This window comes from Rattus norvegicus, chromosome 7, assembly GCF_021556685.1.
Source record: "Rattus norvegicus strain SHRSP/BbbUtx chromosome 7, alternate assembly SHRSP_T2T, whole genome shotgun sequence".
Lineage (NCBI taxonomy): Eukaryota > Metazoa > Chordata > Mammalia > Rodentia > Muridae > Rattus > Rattus norvegicus.
The window spans coordinates 28,463,232-28,482,566 of record NC_141540.1 but is presented as its reverse complement, the minus strand read 5'-3'; the positions used below and the strand labels follow the sequence as shown (position 1 = coordinate 28,482,566).

At 44.4% G+C, this 19,335-nt stretch overlaps 1 protein-coding gene across 16 annotated transcripts in view; it reads left to right on the top strand.

Annotated features, from left to right (window-relative positions):
• Window positions 1-19,335, top strand: part of Ric8b (RIC8 guanine nucleotide exchange factor B) — a 94,041-nt gene that overhangs the window by 25,855 nt on the left and 48,851 nt on the right. For all 16 annotated transcript variants that reach the window (XR_015624005.1, XR_015624003.1, XR_015624002.1 and 13 more), the window contains 2 exon segments: window positions 2,510-3,118; window positions 12,711-12,805. Coding sequence is in view for 6 of the 16 variants with exons in the window: in XM_087557110.1 (XP_087413236.1) it covers window positions 2,510-3,118; window positions 12,711-12,805 (704 nt within the window). In the remaining 10 variants the exon portion in view is untranslated.

Genomic DNA, 19,335 nt, shown 5'->3' with positions numbered 1-19,335 from the left:
GGCCTTTGAAATTTAGAAATAGTATAGGCAGTCAGAGTCATAGAAAAGCCTGCTCTTCAGCCCTTTGGCTTGATTGTAACATAAATACTCACTTTTTCTGACACAACTGGTGTCTTCTAAATTTCTTTGACTAGAAATTACTGGGTGTAGTAAAATAGTAAGGATATCTGTTAACTACCACTTGATTGCTACTTTTGCCTGTTCTTTTTTCTGGGTTCCTGGTGTGCACACATGTTGTGTGTATAGGCACACCATAAATAAGGATATATTTAAGGATACACATATGTGGGCAAGCAGGGCATGTGTGTGTACCCAGGATTGATGGCAGGCATCTTCTTGATCATCCTTCCTCTTATTATTGTGGCAGGGTCTCATTTGAGTCCAGAGTGCACCAGTCCTATTCAGATAGCTGGGTTGGTCCAGGGATCTCATTTCTGCCTCCCACGCCCTGGAATTCCAAGCAAGCCACCATGCCCACCCAACAAGCATGTGGCTTCTAGGGCTCCAGGCTCTGATCCTTATGCTCCTGTGACAAGCACCTGCATCGCTGAGCCACCTCTCCAGACCTACATGTTCTTAAGTACTTGTATTTTCAGAAAGTGAGTTAACAGCTAAAACCTGGTATCTACCAGTCATTGCATGGGGTATGTCGGCCATGAGAAACGACATGCTCTGGAGAACCTAGGATTGACAGCTGCCGGAAAACAGAAACTCTTGTGTTTTGTTCTGGGTGGTCTTTAGTAAGCTTTTAGGTTTAAGGTATAAACTCTGCAGATGGCTCAGATGTCTTGCCTTTTCTTTATTGGTTTCAGTTCCCTAGTCCTTTCGGTCTGCAGGTAGCCTTGGCTGTTGTAATTTACCTCCATGTTGTCTCCCCTCTGTGTCTGAAGAAGAAAGAGACTGTGCTGGTGCTGTTGCTCTTAGTGTAGAAACTAGGTATCTGTGTACTATACCATGTTCACATATTACATTTTACATTTGTTTAATTCTGTAGTGTTATGTGTGTGGGTGTTTTGCTGGTATGTATGCCTATACCATATGCATGCAGTATGCAATGCCCACGGAGGCCAGAAGAGGGCATTGCGTCCCCTGAAACTGGAGTTACGGATGTCTTCGCGCTTCTGTGTGGGTGCCGGGAATGGGACAGGCCAGTTTCTGGAGAAGCAGCCAGTGTTCTTAATAGTTGAACTGTCTTTCCAGTCCTGTATTCTAGGTTTCATTTCTTTCTTGAAAAAAGTTGTGTGGTGGTCCAGGTACTGTTTTGACTTTCCCTAGATCACACCACAGGAGATAATATGTGTATTTGTTTTAAATTTGGCTGATCTGAAATGGAGGAGTTTTCTGCCTTATATAATTTTAATAACTGCCATACATCTGTACCTCTAGCCTTAGATGACACCCATTTAAAATACTGCCTTAACAGTGGTTAAAACAGTAAAAGAAAGCCTTACTCTCAGATGTGAAGGGGTAGAGTTTGACATGGTTGCGGAATTTAGTTTTCAGCCTGTCAAGTAAAGCTCCTTCATATCTTTATTTAGAGAACATATTTACATTTAAAATTAATATTTTGATTAGGTGTATTAACATTTCCATACAACTAGCTGTATCAGGAAGTTACATATGACCTTGGGGGTCTTGGCAAAATGATGGGTGAGCCAAGTCGTTTCTTTGTGAGGAGTTGAACTCTATGCTAGATCATGGATGGAAGTAATAGAGTACAGAAGCGCCTTAAAGTACAACGATCACACTTGCTTGGCTTGTAAGTGAATGACATTAGCTTTGAGAGACGCAGACCTGCAGTTTATACAGAAAGCTAACATTGAATCTTTAGGCAAATTACTAAATTTGGCAATAATACAGATACTTTTGAAACACGAGATAAGGGCTGCAGAGAGAACTCAGCTGTTGAGAGTGCTTGCTGCTCTTCCAGAAGACCCAGGTTTGGTCTCAGCTCCCACACTGGGTGGCTCCTGTAACTCCAGTTCCATGGGAGCCAACATCCTCTGGCCTCCATGGGCATCGCCCCCACCCTGCCCCCACCCCCAGCTATGGGCCTTACTTACTTCTCTGGAGGGAAGAACTGTGATTTGCCATGATTCCCCTTTGCCCCAATATTATGCTTTTAAAGGCCCTGTTAAAATTAAAACTATCAAAGATACCTTATTCTGGTGATTTAAGATAAAATATGTGGTTTTAAGAAAAAAACAAAACAGAAAACCCAGTCAGTACCCAGAAGGCACTGACTGCATCCCCCAGCTCTTCCTGTGTCGCTGATCCACTGCCTGGTGCAAGTTCCTCACCCTCTCTGGACCCTAATTTTCATTTCTGCAAACAACTGAGAGATGTGTACAAAACAGGGCCTGTCTTCTGGTTCTGATATTTTTATGATTTATATAAAAATAAAGCCAGATTTTATAGCCTTATCTTTAGCCTGCATTGTTAGAAAATACTCTATTTGAAGTCATTTGAGCCAAATAATGATTTTGGCATACTTGTTCTTGTTTTTCAGAAACTCTGTGAAGGCATATTTAAGGTCCTGGTAAAGGGTGTCCCAACAACATGCCAAGTGCCCTGCCTGGAAGTTCTCCGCATTCTCTCCAGAGACAAAAAGATTTTAGCTCCTGTAACAACTGAGGAAAATATGCAAATACTGCTGAGACTGGCCAAGCTCCATGAGTCGGACGATTCTTTGGAGAAGGTGTCAGAGTTCCCGGTCATTGTGGAGTCATTGAAATGTCTTTGTAACATCGTGTTCAACAGTCAGGTGGCACAGCAGCTTAGCCTGGAACTGAATCTCGCTGCAAAGCTCTGTAACCTCCTGAGGAAGTGCAAGGACCGGAAATTTATCAATGACATAAAGTGCTTTGACCTGCGCTTGCTCTTTGTCCTGTCACTTTTGCACACTGACATCAGGTCACAATTGCGCTATGAGCTCCAGGGACTGCCGCTGCTAACCCAGATCTTGGAAAGTGCCTTTAGCATCAAGTGGACCGATGAGTATGAGTCGGCCATAGACCATAGTGGACCTCCTCTCTCACCTCAGGAGACAGACTGTGCCATTGAGGCCCTCAAAGCTCTGTTCAATGTGACGGTAGACAGTTGGAAGGTGCATAAAGAGGTAAGGTTGGGGAGCACAAGCGTTGTCTGGGGTTAGGTGTCTGGGTTGTCGTTACAGCTGCACACGAAGAGGAATGCCGTTAGGATGGGAAAGTTCCCAGTTCCCTTTAGTCTGTTCCCTAAACTGCCAGGTATTTCTTCCCTTGCATTCCTTCAAGGGCTGGAGAGAGAGCTTGGTAGTGAGGAGCACTGGCTGCTTTTCCGGAAGCCCTGGCTTCTGTTCCCAGCATCCACGTGGTGACTTACAACCACTTGTCACTAGTTCCAGAGATCTGGTGGTGTTCTTCTGGCCTTCGTGAGTAACAGTATGCGTATAGTGCAGATACACACACAGCAACACACTGTGCGCATGAAAGATAATGAGTAAGGATAGCGTGAAGGAGGACGGCCACTTCATGAGAGGACAGACTCTCAGGAGCGGCGTCACACGTGTCCTGAGAACCCTTTCAAAGCAAGGCTCCAGGGACAGATTGGAGAGAAACAGAAGACTGACGGTCAGTACTTGTGCTCACTGCTGTCTGACGAGTTAGAATACACCCATTCAGCTGAAACTGTGAAACCACTGAATGCCCATCATTACAGTCTCCAAGGGGCTTCTCTGTAGTGCTGTGGCACCCTAAGAAGCTGAAACCACACACAGCTAGATAACTTGTGATTACACACAGTCCTAAGAAACAGGCAGATGACAGCAAAAGTGGGAAATGTTGTTGTAAAGCACCAGACTAAGATCTTTCTCTGTGGCTCCGGCCTTCCAACAACCCAAGTGAGGCGGATTTCACAGTTTACACCTGAGGTCCCGCAAGGACAGCGTGGGAAACGTGAAATTGTTTCAGGAAATTCAGAGTTACAAGTCAAGAGACAGGGAGATTTTCCTCCATCTAGAATCATAGCATTTCACATTTTCTTTTTCAGGGCCCTAACAACCCAGTGCAGTTCAGCTCCTGCCTTTGAGGTTAGCGTTGTGCTGGAGGAGGGTTATCTCAGCGCAGCTGTAGTGGGAGCATAACAGGCATCTGAGCTGTAAAGTGCAAATAGGTCTGTGTTTGAAAGCAGATATTGGAAGATGAGAGCGAGCAGCTGTTTCAGATGACTGCAGTGTAGAGCTTTTACTGAGACTTGGCAGGAGAAGATGTGCAAAGCCCACATGCTCCATGTATGCTTTGAAGCCAAATATTTGGAAGTATTTAAAATGTTATGGCTCTGCTTACTTGGTACCTTCTGTGGTTATTTTTCTTACACTGTTTGTTTTGGTGTTTTTAAGATCTCCATCTAGTTGTAAAAGCACCTCTGAGACTATCGGTTTGCCATTGTTAGAATACAATTTGAATGCCTGACAAGATGGCTTCTATATGAGTGGCTGCTTAGCATTGTATGTGTGGGAGGCTTGTGGTAGGAATCAGGACATTGAGATGAACTTTCTATAGTTTGCTTTAGCTAAGTAACTGGGGTTCGGAAGCTCTAGAAAATGCTGAAATAACAAAACTGTATTTAGTGTTCAGAATGTTCCTTCTCTAAGATATAGGCTCTTCCCATAATGGACCAGTGGTCCTTAAATAGGTTTATCTGTAAGCCATGGGGCAGTTAATGCTGCTTTTATGAAGTATGTGTCATGAGTGTGACACTGGGCCAATACCGAAGCTTTCAGAAATATAAACAGTACTGAAAATAGGATCTTTGACAGCCTATTTATAAGAGAAGGTCTTCATGTGGCTGTCTATTCAACAGTCCTCAGCAGATGTTTATAAACAACTGCTAGACATTGTCCCAGGCCTGGCGGAACATCTTGGCAAATGCGAATCATTGACTTTGCCTTCATGAAACTTTAGTTTCGTAGGTAGAAGCAGGCACCGTGTCAGCAAATCAATGTGTAATTAAGTTGTGTTTAGTGCAAGGAGAGGGAAGTGCCAGGTGGAGACACTTGTGGAATTCTCTCCTGGGTCTGAAGGGAGCAGGGACACAGAGGCTTCCTAGAACTGAACATCATTTACAAGACACAGGAACCAAACCACAGAGTGCCTTTTTGTGGGGCAGTCACAACTCAGCCTGGGCGTGGTGGGGGAGGGGAGGAGGTGTCCCCTTCCCCTGGAATTCTGTGTCTTCTGTTTTTGTCAGACTGAGGACATTTACTTCAACTGAGTGAGCCACAGAATGGTTAATGCTTTAAATACAACCAAAATAAAGAAGTATGAAAAAATTACTGAGAATCCACTTTTAAAGTAGATAATATTATTTTTCTGCTTAGGAAAATAATACACACTCATAGGCAGTCTAAGAAAAAGGCATGTAAGGGACAAAAAATGCAAACTACCTGTAAACTCCTCACTCAGAAGACAAGCACTGCTTGCGCTCCAGGCGGTCTTCATCACGTCCTGGGAAAGTGAATCCTTTAATAGTCTTCCTCTCTTCCCACGCTGTTGACACAGAAGAGCAGTGTCATCAGGGCTGAGGCTGTGGCTCAAGAGCCATCCCGAGCCTTTGTGAGCCCCAGATTTGTCTTCCATTTGCCAAGATAAACCACTTTTAAGAATAAAGGTTTCAAAATGTGTTCCTTCTGCCAGGAAGGTCCCTAGGAGTGGCCTCTGGGGGCGAGACTCCTAGGTTCCTCATCTCTACACTAAAAAGAGAAATTTTAAAAAGAAAAAAGGAACCTTTGATAATTTTGCTGTTGTCTCTTTAAATTTGAGTTGGTGTAACTAAGATTTTGTTTGGAGAATAAAAAGGTTCTGCATCCAAGACAAACTTGATACTACTCTCTCACTGAGAAAGATTAGAGATTATGAATGTTATCTAAGGACATTCGTAAGTTCAAAAGCACTGTGAGTATTAGCAATACCAATGAGTATAAATATGAAAACAGAACTCTGCATATTACCAGCCTGTAAAAAAACGCTACTTGGACATTTAAGCATGGATGTAATGGACTTTCTTATGAAGGCTACATTCCTGAAATAGATGGGCCGGCGGATTTCAGAAGTCTAAGGTTTTTTAAGGTACATATTGCCTGAGTGTACGCACGTGCACTCTCAGACCCCAGGCATCTGACTGTAAGGTGCGTGTGCCTTTGTGTATCCTGGAAGCTAGCTTGGCCTCAGGTGTGTTTATGACGCCTTCATTTGCATGTCACCAAAAGCAGACGACCAATGACTGGGTATTCCTTGAGGTTTAACAAATTAATACCAGTTGTTCGTGCCTCAGTGTTAAGTTCCTGCAAATGCATCATAACAGATAACTTTGTGAATGTAGTTCCCCGCCCCCCACTCTTTCTTTCTGACTCCCTTTCTTAAAACAGTGTATTTGCAAAGGTGAATGGTTTCTCTAGCAGGGTAGAAGGTTAGTTAGTTTTAGAAAGGGTAGTTTTAAAATAATCTTGTCTTTCTATTTTAGTTTCCCCAGTATCTCTTTTGATGGAGCAGTTCATGTTTTCCAGAGTCCCTTGACTTAGTTCATATTCTCTTCCCCATGTTCCTGAGTACTGGTGCAGGAAAAAGCTCAGGGCCAGCAGACATAGAGGTGCAGACAGAGGAGCACATATCCAGTCTCAGAAAGTGCTGTGTACGGAGCAAGAAGCAACAGAAGCAGTCGAGAGAACCCACAAAAGAACACAAGGTTATGTAGAGACTGAGGGAAGTGTGAACAAGGGTAGGAGAGTTGAAAAACAAAGAGCTCGGGGCTGTGCAGTGCTCTGGCAGTCATTAAATCCTGTCAGTAGCTATTCTGTACTGCGGGTCCTAAAGGAGGCAAGTGCGAGGTGAGACAGCCACTCTCAAGGCACGACAGTCTAGTGGGGAAGTGCACACTTGTGTCCTACTCCGTATCCGCTGTACAACAGCAGGCAGAAGTTGGTAGTTTTATAAAGAATAGAGCTGAGCTTTACGTTTCAGAGGCTGGGAAGTCCCAAATGTAGAAGTCACATCTAGAGAGGTCCCCGTACTGTTGCCGTGTTATGGTAGAGATGTCACATGGGAGAAGGCCTGCGTAAAGAGTGTGTGGAAGGGCAGGTGGCAGTGGTGCACACCTTTAATCCCAGCACCGGGCAGGCAAAAGCAGGTTGGATCTCTGAGTTCAAGGCCACTGGTCTACAGAGTGAGTTCCAGGACAAGCAGAGCTACACAGAGAAACCCTATCAAAACAAACAATCAAAACCCCCAAAAGGCAGCATGTGGCTGTGTGAGGGGCCTAGAGTTCCTCTGGTGCCAGCATCCACCTGTTAACTAATGCAGAGCCCTCGTGACCTCAGTCAGACCCTTCTTCAGGACTCTACCACCATTGCCACTTCCATGGAAATTAGTTTTCCACGGGAGTTTGAGAGGGACTTTTCAAACCATAAGAACACTGTTTGTTCTAGAGTTTGCTATGTTTTCTGTATTTTATATACTCGACAGTAAAGAACCACCTTAGCAATGCAGAGCAGAACCAACTGCCGCATACTCCATGTCTTTGGCCGTTCTCAGGCATGGGTTAGCTAGATGAAAGTACACAGGGAAAATATGTCTGTAGTAAAGTGGGATCTTGCACAATGTATGTGAGAGAGGAAAACAGCAGTAAATATAGGATCAAACTAAGAAGTGACGACTGTGTAAAGAGGTCTCATGTCACTTTGACCCAGGCACCACCCCAGCCTGCCTGTCTCACTCTTCTTGTCTTTTGTCCCGGGGAACTACCCTCCTCTTCCTTGGGGATGTAGTGTCATTCCAGAGGAGAGGTGAAAATACTGATGTCCTAAAGACAGCACATCTGCACCCCGACACCAGGAAACAAGACTCATGTGTGCTATATTAACTAATGTTTTACAAAGAGAAGTTGCATTTACTCCTGGCAATAGTGAGGTATAAACCTTAGCTCCACTGGACATATGAGGACCCTGACAGTCAGAAAAGCTGAAATTACTTCCAGAAATTCATACAGTGGTAACCAACAGTAGGAAATGGTGTCCATTCTAGCATGTTCCCTGAAGATTTTTTAAACTTTATACATACATGTGTGTGCCTGTGGGAATTTACACACACGATGTGCATGCAGGCACTCACGGGACAGATCTGGAGCTGGAGTTCCAGGTGTCTGTAAATGACCTGATTGCTGGTAACTGAGCCTGCGTCCTCTGCCAGAACAGTGTCATCTGAACCCCGAGCTGTCTCTTAAGCCCCTCATCTGACTTGTTTTATTTCGTGTCATTCTAGTTTTTGTTTTAGACAGGATGTCACTATGTAGCCCTAGCCTCTTGTTTAGACCAGCCTGACCTCCAACACAGAGACCCTTTGTCACTGCCTCCCAACTGCTGGGATTAAAGGCATGTGCTACAATACCCAACTTCAAGTTTTAGTTTTAAAACTTACCGTGTGTGTGTGTGTGTGTGTGTGTGTGTGTGTGTGTGTGTGTGTGTGTGTTTTGTAGAGCTGGGTCTCCACCCCTCTTAGTTGGGGGAACCTAGGTGGCAGGCTTGCAGGATGGCGTTGTATTGGCCGAGCCATCTCTGTCCCCCTCTCTTGGTTGAATAAAAACTGTTAACCGGTAGCTTGCCTCTAACAAATGTCTGTGGAGATAGAGACTAAAAGAGGAGGGTAAAGTGCACAAACAAACTCCCCACCTGGTCCACCCGGTCGGCTGCTTATGACAGCCGGCAGTAGACTACGGGAGAGGAGTTCTCAAAATAGAGTCTGCTAGTTCAGGCAGACGAGAAAATGGGTTTAAATTCTTAGTCTGTATCACACACAGAAAATTAACCTGATAGGAAAGAGACCTAAATATACAAAATTAAACATTAATACTTGTAGACGACTTCATAACTTTATCTCATACAGCTCAAGCATTTCTGACATAAGCAAAGACTTCTAAAGAAGATAAAATAAGGACCAAACCTTAAAGGATAGTTAACAGTTGGTCTTCATTAAAATAAGTTCAAAAGAGAACGAGCTGCCAAGGACAGGGACTTACTCCTGGAACCCCAGCACTCAGGAGGCAGAGTTCGGCTTAGTGAGGTGACTGGGGAAGGGGCAGCATGTGTAGCATTTTGGCCCATGTAGCACATTAAACATGCCCGACAGGAAAGTGGGCACAGGGCGTGGAAAGGATCTGTCTAGGGAGCTGTGCACACGGCCAGGGAACACAAGAAAGCCATTCCACTCTGTCATCTTAACATGATATTAAAACCAAGAAACTACCCAACGTGTGAGGTGATCATGCAGCTGTGGAGAAACTGGAAGGTGGGGTCCCCCATTGTGAGGTGTTTTCTAGCTGTATGCTTGAAAAGTACTGCTTGGCAGTGCTCTCTAAACGTCAGAATCCGAAGTGTGCCATGTCTAAGTCCCTACCTACGGTGCAGCAGTCCCTCGCCTGGCATGTAATCACGGCATGTTACTTGCATATAAGATGTGACAAGTATGTTTATGGCAGCACTCCTCAGGATGCCCGACAGAACCATCAAAGGGTGGACAAGTGCATCGGGATGCAATGTATTCAGTGCACTCACGTGATAACAGTGCTTCTTTGAAAAAAAGCAGTATGTCTATGATATGTGTGTATGTGTGTTCACATGTGTGGGCTTGCATGTGTACATGTGTGTGGAGGCCAGAGGTTGATGTTAGCTGTCTTGCTCAGTCACTCCCCACTTTATTTTTTTGAGGCAGGGTCTCTCGCTGAACCTGGAGCTCACTTTATCCCTTGAGCCATCTGCCCAGCCCCATAATGCTCCTGTGCTGTGTCCCATGTTTTCTGATCTGTGGTAAAGGCCCCATGCTTCCTCATGGCATTGCAGACCAGTGACAGATGAGCTGTCAAGCCCCAAAAAGAACCCCTGCAACTACATACAACATGGATTGGTCTCATGACTAGAGAGAGACTGGGAGTCTGTTTTCGTGATTACTGTCATACAAAGTTCAGTGGCACCAGAACTCACCAATGTGATATGGAAGTTGGGGCTTTGGAGCATGTCATCTGTGGGATCAAGAGAGTTCTGGAGTTCTTAATCCTGGCGTTACATGACTTCCTGTTGCTTACAATAGCTGCTCATTTTGTGAATACAGTTACAATGTGGTCAGTTTTCTCTCTGTATCTTATACTTGACATAAGGACATTTGGACTAGAGTTTATTGTTCACCTGTTTAACACATGGCTTCTGTCTTGGTGAAGATAACCAGTGGAGGAAATAAAATTTAATTAAACATGTGAAATTACAAATTATGATTTCACGAAAGACACGTTAACGAGATACTATGATATAGATGAGATAGAAAACAGGCGCTCTCTGCAGGTAGAAAAGGGATTAACAACAGGAAGTAGAGGCAGACAGCCAGGTCAGAAGTTGCTCTGAACAAAGACTTAAGTAATGGGCAAAGGGGACCTTGCAGAGAGACAGTACAATTAGGGCACGAGTGGTGTGCCAAGAAGGGGGTTGGGTGGAAGGTGGTGTCTGCAATGCAGACTGGGGCAAGACTGACATGGACAGTTTCTAAGAGGCTCGTCCTGATCATCATGAGTCTGGTGTAGAAGAACACACCACTGGGCAGGGTAGGTAGTGTACACCGTAATTTCTAACAGTGAGCAGGAGCCATGCAGGGGTGTGAGTTCAAGGGCAGCCCGGTTTAAATAGTGAGACCCTATCCCAAAGAAGGCAGTATCTGGAGATGTGGCTCAGTGGCACTGGCAACCAGCGTGCTAGCCTAGTTTTCAAAACCAAGCAAGAAATGACCTTACTGGATTAAGTAATAGTTCAGTTTGACATAGGTTTCATAGCCTTCATGTACTTTAGGGCAAGTAAGAGTTTTTACAACATGAGAGAATTTTCACTCTATCTTAGGGATGGGTAGTGAATGTGCCCTGCCCTGCTAGTTTAGTGCCCGTGGTTCCCTCTGGTCCTCCCCCACCATACGTTTAGCCAGCTCCCTCCACCCGACGATTGCTTCCTGCTTCTTTCCCACGTCTTGTCTTGGCACCAGCAGTTACACTTCATGTCCGTCCTTCCCTTTCCCTCCCTAATGTTCGCTGTTATTCAACATTTTAAAGTGCTCTTGTGCGTGCCATTTTCTTCACTCCGCATAGAACCTCATGTTTGCGGAAGTGTGTGGGAGGGAGCTGAAGATCAGAAGCTGTGAGCTCATAGCCTAGACTCTCGCTTGACTCCAAGTGCCAAAGTGTCCATTATATGACTGAAGCCTTCATCTTTCCCAAATCTATATAGGATGTGTTGTTTAAAATATTTCAGCCATGTTATGAGTAGTGAGAGTGTTTCCTGTTTGTTGGGTCTGTGAGAGGCATCTTAGGAAGACTGTGTGAATTATGTATGTGTGTGTATGATAATTGCACACATATCACTTTAGGGAAACATAATTATAGACTAAGAACTTTTAATAATCATTGCCTTTGAAGTAAGTAAGAGATTCCCTGTAGCATATCCAGGTTATCATTATTAGCGCTTCATTGCTGTGTCCTCTTCTATGTTAAAAAAAAAAAATAGAGATTGAAGACCTTGATGCAGGTGGCTGAATACACTGTGATTGTGCCAGGAGACGGCTCCATAGATAAAGTGCTTATTGTGCAGGCGTGAGGACCAGATTTCTGCTCTCCAGCACCATCACAGTCAGGTGGGTGTGGCAGCCCACGTGCAGTGTTCCTGCGAAGCAGGGATACGGGCTCTCGCCAAATGTGTGAGTTAGGGATTCATCTCGAGGCTCTGCCTCGGTGAATAAAACAGCAATAAAGACGTGCACCCAGCATTCACCACTGCCTGTGCACACATGCAGACATCCATGACATATGCATATGTGGGCATCACACATACACACACAGCAGAGAAGAAAAAGTTGTAACGACCCAGGATCTCATTATAAATATAGAGGTAGCAAAAGTTAAACAAGTAATTACTTAAATTGGGTTTATATCTCATTGCTAGTTTCCTTCTCTCTCGCTTGCTCTCTGTCTTTAATTCCCTGCCAGTGCATAAGTGATGGGAAAGTAAGGGTTATAATTCTGATCATTTGTGGTAGTTATGTGGGACCTGAGAGAGAAAAAAGATGAAAGAAAGTGAAATTGGTGGTCGTCCATGGTGTTATATACCTGTTGTGAGCTCAGTGCGGGGAGGCAAAGATACAAGGTTTTCAAGACCAGTCTAAGTTACATAGCTAAACCTATCTCAAAGGAGGAGGAGGAAGACATTGTTGTTGTACTCATTACTTTTGAAAGCTAAGAGGTGAAACTTTCATTTAAAAATGGACAGCCAGCTATAAACGAACCGTCTCAGTATAGCTTAGATTTGTCTGAATTTTGTTCGGTTAGTAAACTGGAGCATTATACTGCAAAGAACAAATGAACCCGGACTGTCTGGAAAGGAGAAATCCCGAAGTGGAACTAATAAGTGGAATTGGTTTTTCAAAACAGTAAACCAGGGTAGCTGGATTAGCACCTCCTGACGCCTGCCATTTCTGCATGTGGGAGTGGCTAGTGATTGGTGTGAAATGGCAACCGTTTGCTTGTTGCTATGGGAACTGTGGAAGATCTTGCTGTCTCCCTGTATGTAGAACAAGCACACGGTGTGTTGGTGTGCCAGACTCTTTGTCAAGGCTTCAACTCCAGCTTTTCCTCTCCGCTTGTCTTTACCACAGAGCGATTCTCATCAGTTCCGTGTCATGGCCGCTGTCCTTCGCCACTGTTTACTAATTGTAGGTCCAACCGAAGACAAAACGGAAGAGCTGCACAGGTGAGTAGCCTTTACCTTGGTATCTCAGTGAAGCTCGTCACCCGTGCCTGATGGCTCTCTGTATCTGTTTTTGACGGTTAATTATGAGCTAAAGAAAGTGAAAATATTGTATTCAATCAGGTAAGCCAGAACTATGCCTCAGTGTGAAATTTGTTTACTGTCCTGTTTGAGTTTGTTCTGTTGAACTCCAGAGTCAGACTTTGGCATTTCTTATATTCAACAATAAAACCCAGAACAGTAAGTAGTAATTGAACATTTTGAGATTAACTCCCAGACTGAGGATGTCCCTAGTGGTGGAGTGCTTGCCTACTGAGTATAGGCCCTCAGAAGTTAGGAAAAAACGATAACTAACTTACTTTAATTGTCACACCAACCTTTGAGGTAGCTATTCCCCCCCCCAAAGATATGAAAGCTGAGGTCTTCTTTTTATTACTAAACTTAACTAACACTCCCACTACTTCATTTTAAGGGTATTTAACAAAAAGGTCTATTCTATAGAGTAATAATTTAAAAAACAATAAAATAAGAAGAGAGTAATAGTGTCTTCTATTAATATATATTAGGTAAAGTTGAGAGGTGGCTGGGTGGGTAAAATGCTTCCTATAAAAGCATGAGGATCTGAGTGTAAGTTCCCAGAACTCCTCAGAGGCTGAGTGCGGTGACAGAATGAAATCCCAGTGCTTTTATGGGGAGATAGGAGGTGGGAACAGGAGTGCATGGGCTAACCAACCTAATGTGTGCAGCAGGAGAGCGGGGGCCCAGTGTCAGAACACAGCGGAGGGTGGCGACCAAGGTCACTTGAGCTTGTTTACTGACCTCCCCATGTGAGCAGCTACACACACTCTCACACACACTCACACATACACTCTCACACACACTCTCTCACACACACACACACTCACACACACACACACACTCAGACACACACACAAACACACACACTAACCCTTAGCTAGCTGTTATTTTCCAATCAAATCTATATAATGAATTTAATTAGGTGGAGTAGTATGGTTTCTGTCATGCTGAGTTTAAAGGTAGACTATTTTTATATACTGTCCACCCTGAAGCCCTTCAAAATGTCTTCTTCGTGATTGGAAAGAATAAATTCTGAGGTGAGTGAGGTGATACACATCTGTAGAACCAGCCGTCTAGAGGACAGAACGTGGGCATCGAGTCTAGTCAGCCTGGGCAACGTGGTGTGACACACTGACTTCAAAATGTGGAAATGTTTTCCTTAGCCACAGATCAAACATTCCTTTAATTTCTGCAATAAGTCCCATCTTAAATGACTGCATTAAGCGTTTTTTACCGTTTATGGGCTTTTTTTTCTCCTATAAAAGGTACACCAACAATTCAACATCAAAATTAAAAGTGTTTTTGTTAAAAATCTTAGAAGTATATTGATTTAAAAAAAAAATCAGATAACCCAGGCTGAGGAACACACAGGCTGTAAAGAGGAAAGTTGTGGCAGGCAGTGCCACGCCAGCCTCAGGCCGCTGTGCCAGGATGCTCCAAAGAATGGATTCCAGGTCCTGGCGCAGGGCTCAGCATGTGTGGAGAGAGCAGAACTGCAGATTGTTCAGATGTGTAAAAAGTAACCGGTTCTCTTCCTTCCTTTAGGAGAAGGAAATCCTTAAAACCTTTTACTTTACAGAGGGACTTTGGTAACATTCTTAGGCTCCACTGTGAGTGGGGAGGCGCCAGAGAGAGAGCACAGCCAGGATTCGGAGCAGTGCTCAGAGGTGCTCAGCAGTGCTCAGAGGTGCTCAGAGGTGCTCTTGGGAGACGGGACTTGGCTTACCCAGCAGTTTGCCTGGGATGGCCTCGCACGCCCTTTTAGTCAGCAGAGAGTGATGAGTATCAATCTGCACACTGACGACTCCAGGCTAATCCACTTAAACAGAGCTGCCCCAGTGTCAGGAGCTGCTGCACCTTGGGGTGCCTTTGCAGTGACCTGGATGCAGTACTTAGGTCAAACTGTAAGGTGCAAGGCACATGTGAAATATTGGAAAGTCCTTTAGGCTCCTTTTAAAATGATTTTGGAGAATTTTTGTTTGTTTGTTTGTTTTGGTTTTTGAAGGTAGGCTTTCTCTATGTAGCCCTGACTACCCTGGAACTCACCCCGTAGACTAGGCTAGCTTTGAACCCACAGAGATCCACCTTCCTCTGCCTCCCAAGTGCTGGGATTAAAGGTGTGACTACCACTGCCTGGCTGTTTTCTTCAGGCTCTGACTTATTTTCAGAAACAGCGGAGTGATCTAGGCGGCCCTGGAGAGGGTACTTGTGGTGTGATGATGACTCCATGAGGGTCAGTGAAGACAGCATCTCTGTCTGCTGCTACCGTGATAAGGAGAGTGATTTTTAAATGTCATATTTAGTCCAAACGTTTTTAATTGCTTCTTGAATTTTCAACATTTTACTTAGAAACTTAGTTTTGTATATATCCTTTGATTATATAAAGATACTTTTTTTCTAATACTCCATTTTTTTCCCTGAAGCCAAAAATTGCATTCGTATTAGATGATAAAGGTGCTTTAGAAAAGAGAGAGCCTGGTGTCTGTCTCTGGTCTGTGTCTCTGTGGGTGTGCCCCACTGCTTTCCTCAGAGAGGTGAGGAGGCCGGCATGGTGAGTGCAGCTCTGAGCAGCAGGAGCCTGAGCCTGCGCTCAGCACCCTCAGCCTGTGCTGTCCCTCCACTCATTGTGAGCAGCTGGGATATTGCTCCTGTGTTCTGCCTTTGTGTTAGACGACAGCGTCCTCCTTCTCTTCCGTCTGTCTCTGCTGTTTGCCGGGGAGTTCTGTCAGCACTCCTCACAGTGAAGAAGCTTGTCCCCCAAACGTGCACAGTTAGGTTTTCCTTTGGAAAGGAGGGAGGGCGGCCTCCACGATATTAGGGAGGAGGAGACCCTGCCGGCCAGCACAGGTTAGCTTGCTTGAGTGCTCAGTTCCAGTCTCTTCTCCACACTAAGGATATCAGCACATGCTCGTCCATGTCTTTGATCCATGCGGAGTGGGTTTTTGTGTGTGGTGTATAAAACCCTCTTTTTTCATTTGCATATTGGATATATCGCTTCAGCCACTGTTTATTGAAAAGGTTTTCCTTTCCCTATTGCTCTTGGCACCTGGTGTGTGCTAGGTCACTCGTATCCCTTTCTGCTTGAAGTGATTTATTAATGAGGTTTTCAACCCAGAAGTATGGTTCTCCAGGCTTTTACGCTCTTGCAGGATTACTCAGGCTATTCAGTCGCTTGACATTCCACAGGAGTTTTAAAACTAGTTTTTTCTATTTCTATAAAATTATCACTAGTAGCAGTTATTTGAATTTGGAATATTTAGCTCCTAACAGACACATCATATGCATCACACTTTAAATCAAATGTTTGAAAATGAGCTGGCTTTATTTCCATTTAGATTCATGTGTTATCAGGCCCTTACCTAGTGTTAGGGGCCTATTTGAGCCTGAGGGTTGAGCCGTCAAAGCACATGGTCCATTCTCCCAGGCTCACCATTTAGTGCACACATGAGTGAATAGGTTGTGTGTCACCCACGTCTCCCTCCTGTCTGTCTGCCCTGTGTCCCCTCCACACTCCAGTGAGCACTGTGTCAGTGAACCAGCTTATATGAGAGATAGGAGAACACAAAGACATTCACTCCCGAGAGGTCAGAGAGGAGCCATTTTTGTTGTTGTTGTTGTTAACTCTCTTGGCTCTCTTTAAACTTATTTTCTATACATGAGTTTTCCAGGTAAGAAAGGATTGTTGAAGCTGTCTGTCCCGCTGAGTGCTGTTCTGAGGTGTTGTAAGGACATCCATGGCTTATGCCCTGAAGGAACCGACACTAAATGGGGAGATAAGACATAAATATTATGAAAAGTTAAATAACAATTCAAGACTAGAATAGAAAGAGACCGCGAGATAGTTTTGAGTAGTTTTGGGTGACCAATTCCAGTAACAGTTGCTAAAGAATAGGTTCACTGTGATCTAAAGTGAGGGTCTTCCTCACAGGTCTATCCTTGGCCTGTTCTCGCCCACCTCCTACCTCTAGGGGATAATTTTTCTATTATCAAAAAACTTAGAGGTTTACTTTCTGGCCTGTCTATCCCTAAATATCAGTTCGTGATGAACATTAGTTCAGCTCCTTCTCTCTCAATCCCTGAGAGCCTCAACACCAATTCAGATCAGACCAACAACCTCCACAGCCCTGTGGGAAGTGATCTAACCTGGCAGGCGATTTCATCTCCACCATACACAGAGTTCCTCAAAAAAGCCGGTCTGCTTGAGATTGTCATTGTTCCTCTCGGTCATGAGGATCAGGAACTCTTCTTTTTTGTTACAATCTGTACACTTAGGACCTGCAGCCGGGTCTGGAAAAGCTGTGTCAACAGTTCCGTTCCCTCTGCCAAACCTTGACAACCTGCCCCAGGCCTCACACAGCCCTGTCAGCTATTACCCTGCTTTACTTAGCAAGACGGTTTGGCAGCATGGGAGAGGTGGGTATGATTGCAGGAGTCCTAAAAGCCTTCAGCCTGTTTCTTGGTATAGTCATGGAAACCTCAGATTGTCTCAACCTTTACAACAGGACCTGAGGGGGAAACACTCAGTGTCATAGGCTCTGCACAATCAACTGGGCAATATATTCCCACCATGGCAGTATGCCAGTTACATCAGTTTCTTCTCAATGAGAACTGTCTCACTGTGTAACATTGGATGAGTCCGTGGAATTAGATCTGAGGCATTGGCCTCACTCTTAGGGGAACATTCTGCTTTTGACAGTGTCCCTCTTCCTATTGTCAAACAAAACATTTTCATGGCACTGATCCACGCTTCCCCTGCCTCTGAAAGCCTATCATTCTACAAACCAGATGGCTCTATATTCAAAATAGTCTGCCTTCTTCTTCCTAGACATCGCCTGTATTTGGGCCTGTGCCTTCACTCCATCTGGAGATGCTGGAGTACTTTTAGCCCAGTTATTTGTGAGGTTGGCTCCCTCTCATCATTTAGAACTCAGCTCAAATGTAGCTTGCTCAGTGAGCCCTCCTCCAGCCTCCTAATGAAGACTTGTGTGTGCACATGAGACCACGTGCACACATACACACATGGACATACCTATATCTGTGCTATCCTCTGCTTCACTTTTTTCATGGCATTTATCACTAACTAAAATAATATTGTTCCTTTATTTTCCTGTATGTTTATTATTTCCTTCCTGAAGTTATAAGCTTTTTTTGTTTTAAAAAAAAAGATGAGACTGGAGAGATGGCCCTGCAGTTAGGAGCACATACTGCTCTACAGAGGACCCAAGTTCAAGTCCCAGCACCCAGGTCAGGTTGCTCACAACCACTGTAACTACCTCAACTCTCGGGGATCCCCCGAGGTATCTCTGACCCCCAGGTATACTTACACATGCTTGTGCATATCTATATACTGATGCACAATAAAAAATATTCCTTTTAAAAAGGAATAAAAGATTTTACCTGTCTGCTCCCCTGCTATATACCTATACCTGGTACCTACGCAACTATACATATGTGCACATGTACATACATACATACATACATACATACATACATACATACTACACATATGTAGTAGTATGTACAGTATAAATGAGTTGAATGGAGGGATGTGTGGATAGATGATATTGCTAGCCACTTAACAGTAATTGGAAGCTGGGGAAGGAACTTTCTCAAACCTTCAGTTTCAGTACCAACACATTTGTTGCAGTCTGTATCTGTTCTTGTTCTGCCGGTCTCAGACATTTACCAGGCTCTCTTCTGCCCAGGGCTGCTTTTACAACTTTTGCTTTTGCCTCCTAAGACCTTATTCTAGCATAATCTCCCCTTTTATATCTTCAGTCTCCTCAGGGGTATTCAGTCTTCAAAATGTGAATATTCTAAGAGCAAGCTACCTCATTTGTAGGAGAAAAATAAATCATTATGAAAACTGTTATCACTGCTGGAAGATGACTCAGGTTAAAAGCACTTCCTGCGGGGCTGGGGATTTGGCTCAGTGGCAGAGCACTTGCCTAGGAAGCGCAAGGCCCTGGGTTCGGTCCCCAGCTCCGAAAAAAAGAACCAAAAAAAAAAAAAGCACTTCCTGCTCTCTCCCAAGCCTGCAGCCAGTCATCTAGCTCACAACCATCTGTGGTTGCAGCCCCAGGATTTCCAGTGCCCTCTTCTGGCCTCTGGGGTACCTGCAATCACATGCACACACATATATACATACATGTTGTTGTTAAAATATAAAAAAATAAAAGAAGTATCGTCGTCTTTTACCTCGCTTGGTCCAACACCGCAGTGCCCCAAGATATCTGCTGGATATATTAATTCTCAGTCTTACCTGCTCTGCTCTATCCCCTATCACACTGCTAAAGGCCTCTCTCTGAGCCTGGCAGCAATCTCTCTACCTATCTAATCCCAAGGCAGGTTTCCATGCCAGAAACACACATCCCAACCCTGTGGTGACCTAAACCAGCCGCCCCATACTCCATTACATTCAAACCATCACATTAAAGAACACACAACACAATAAC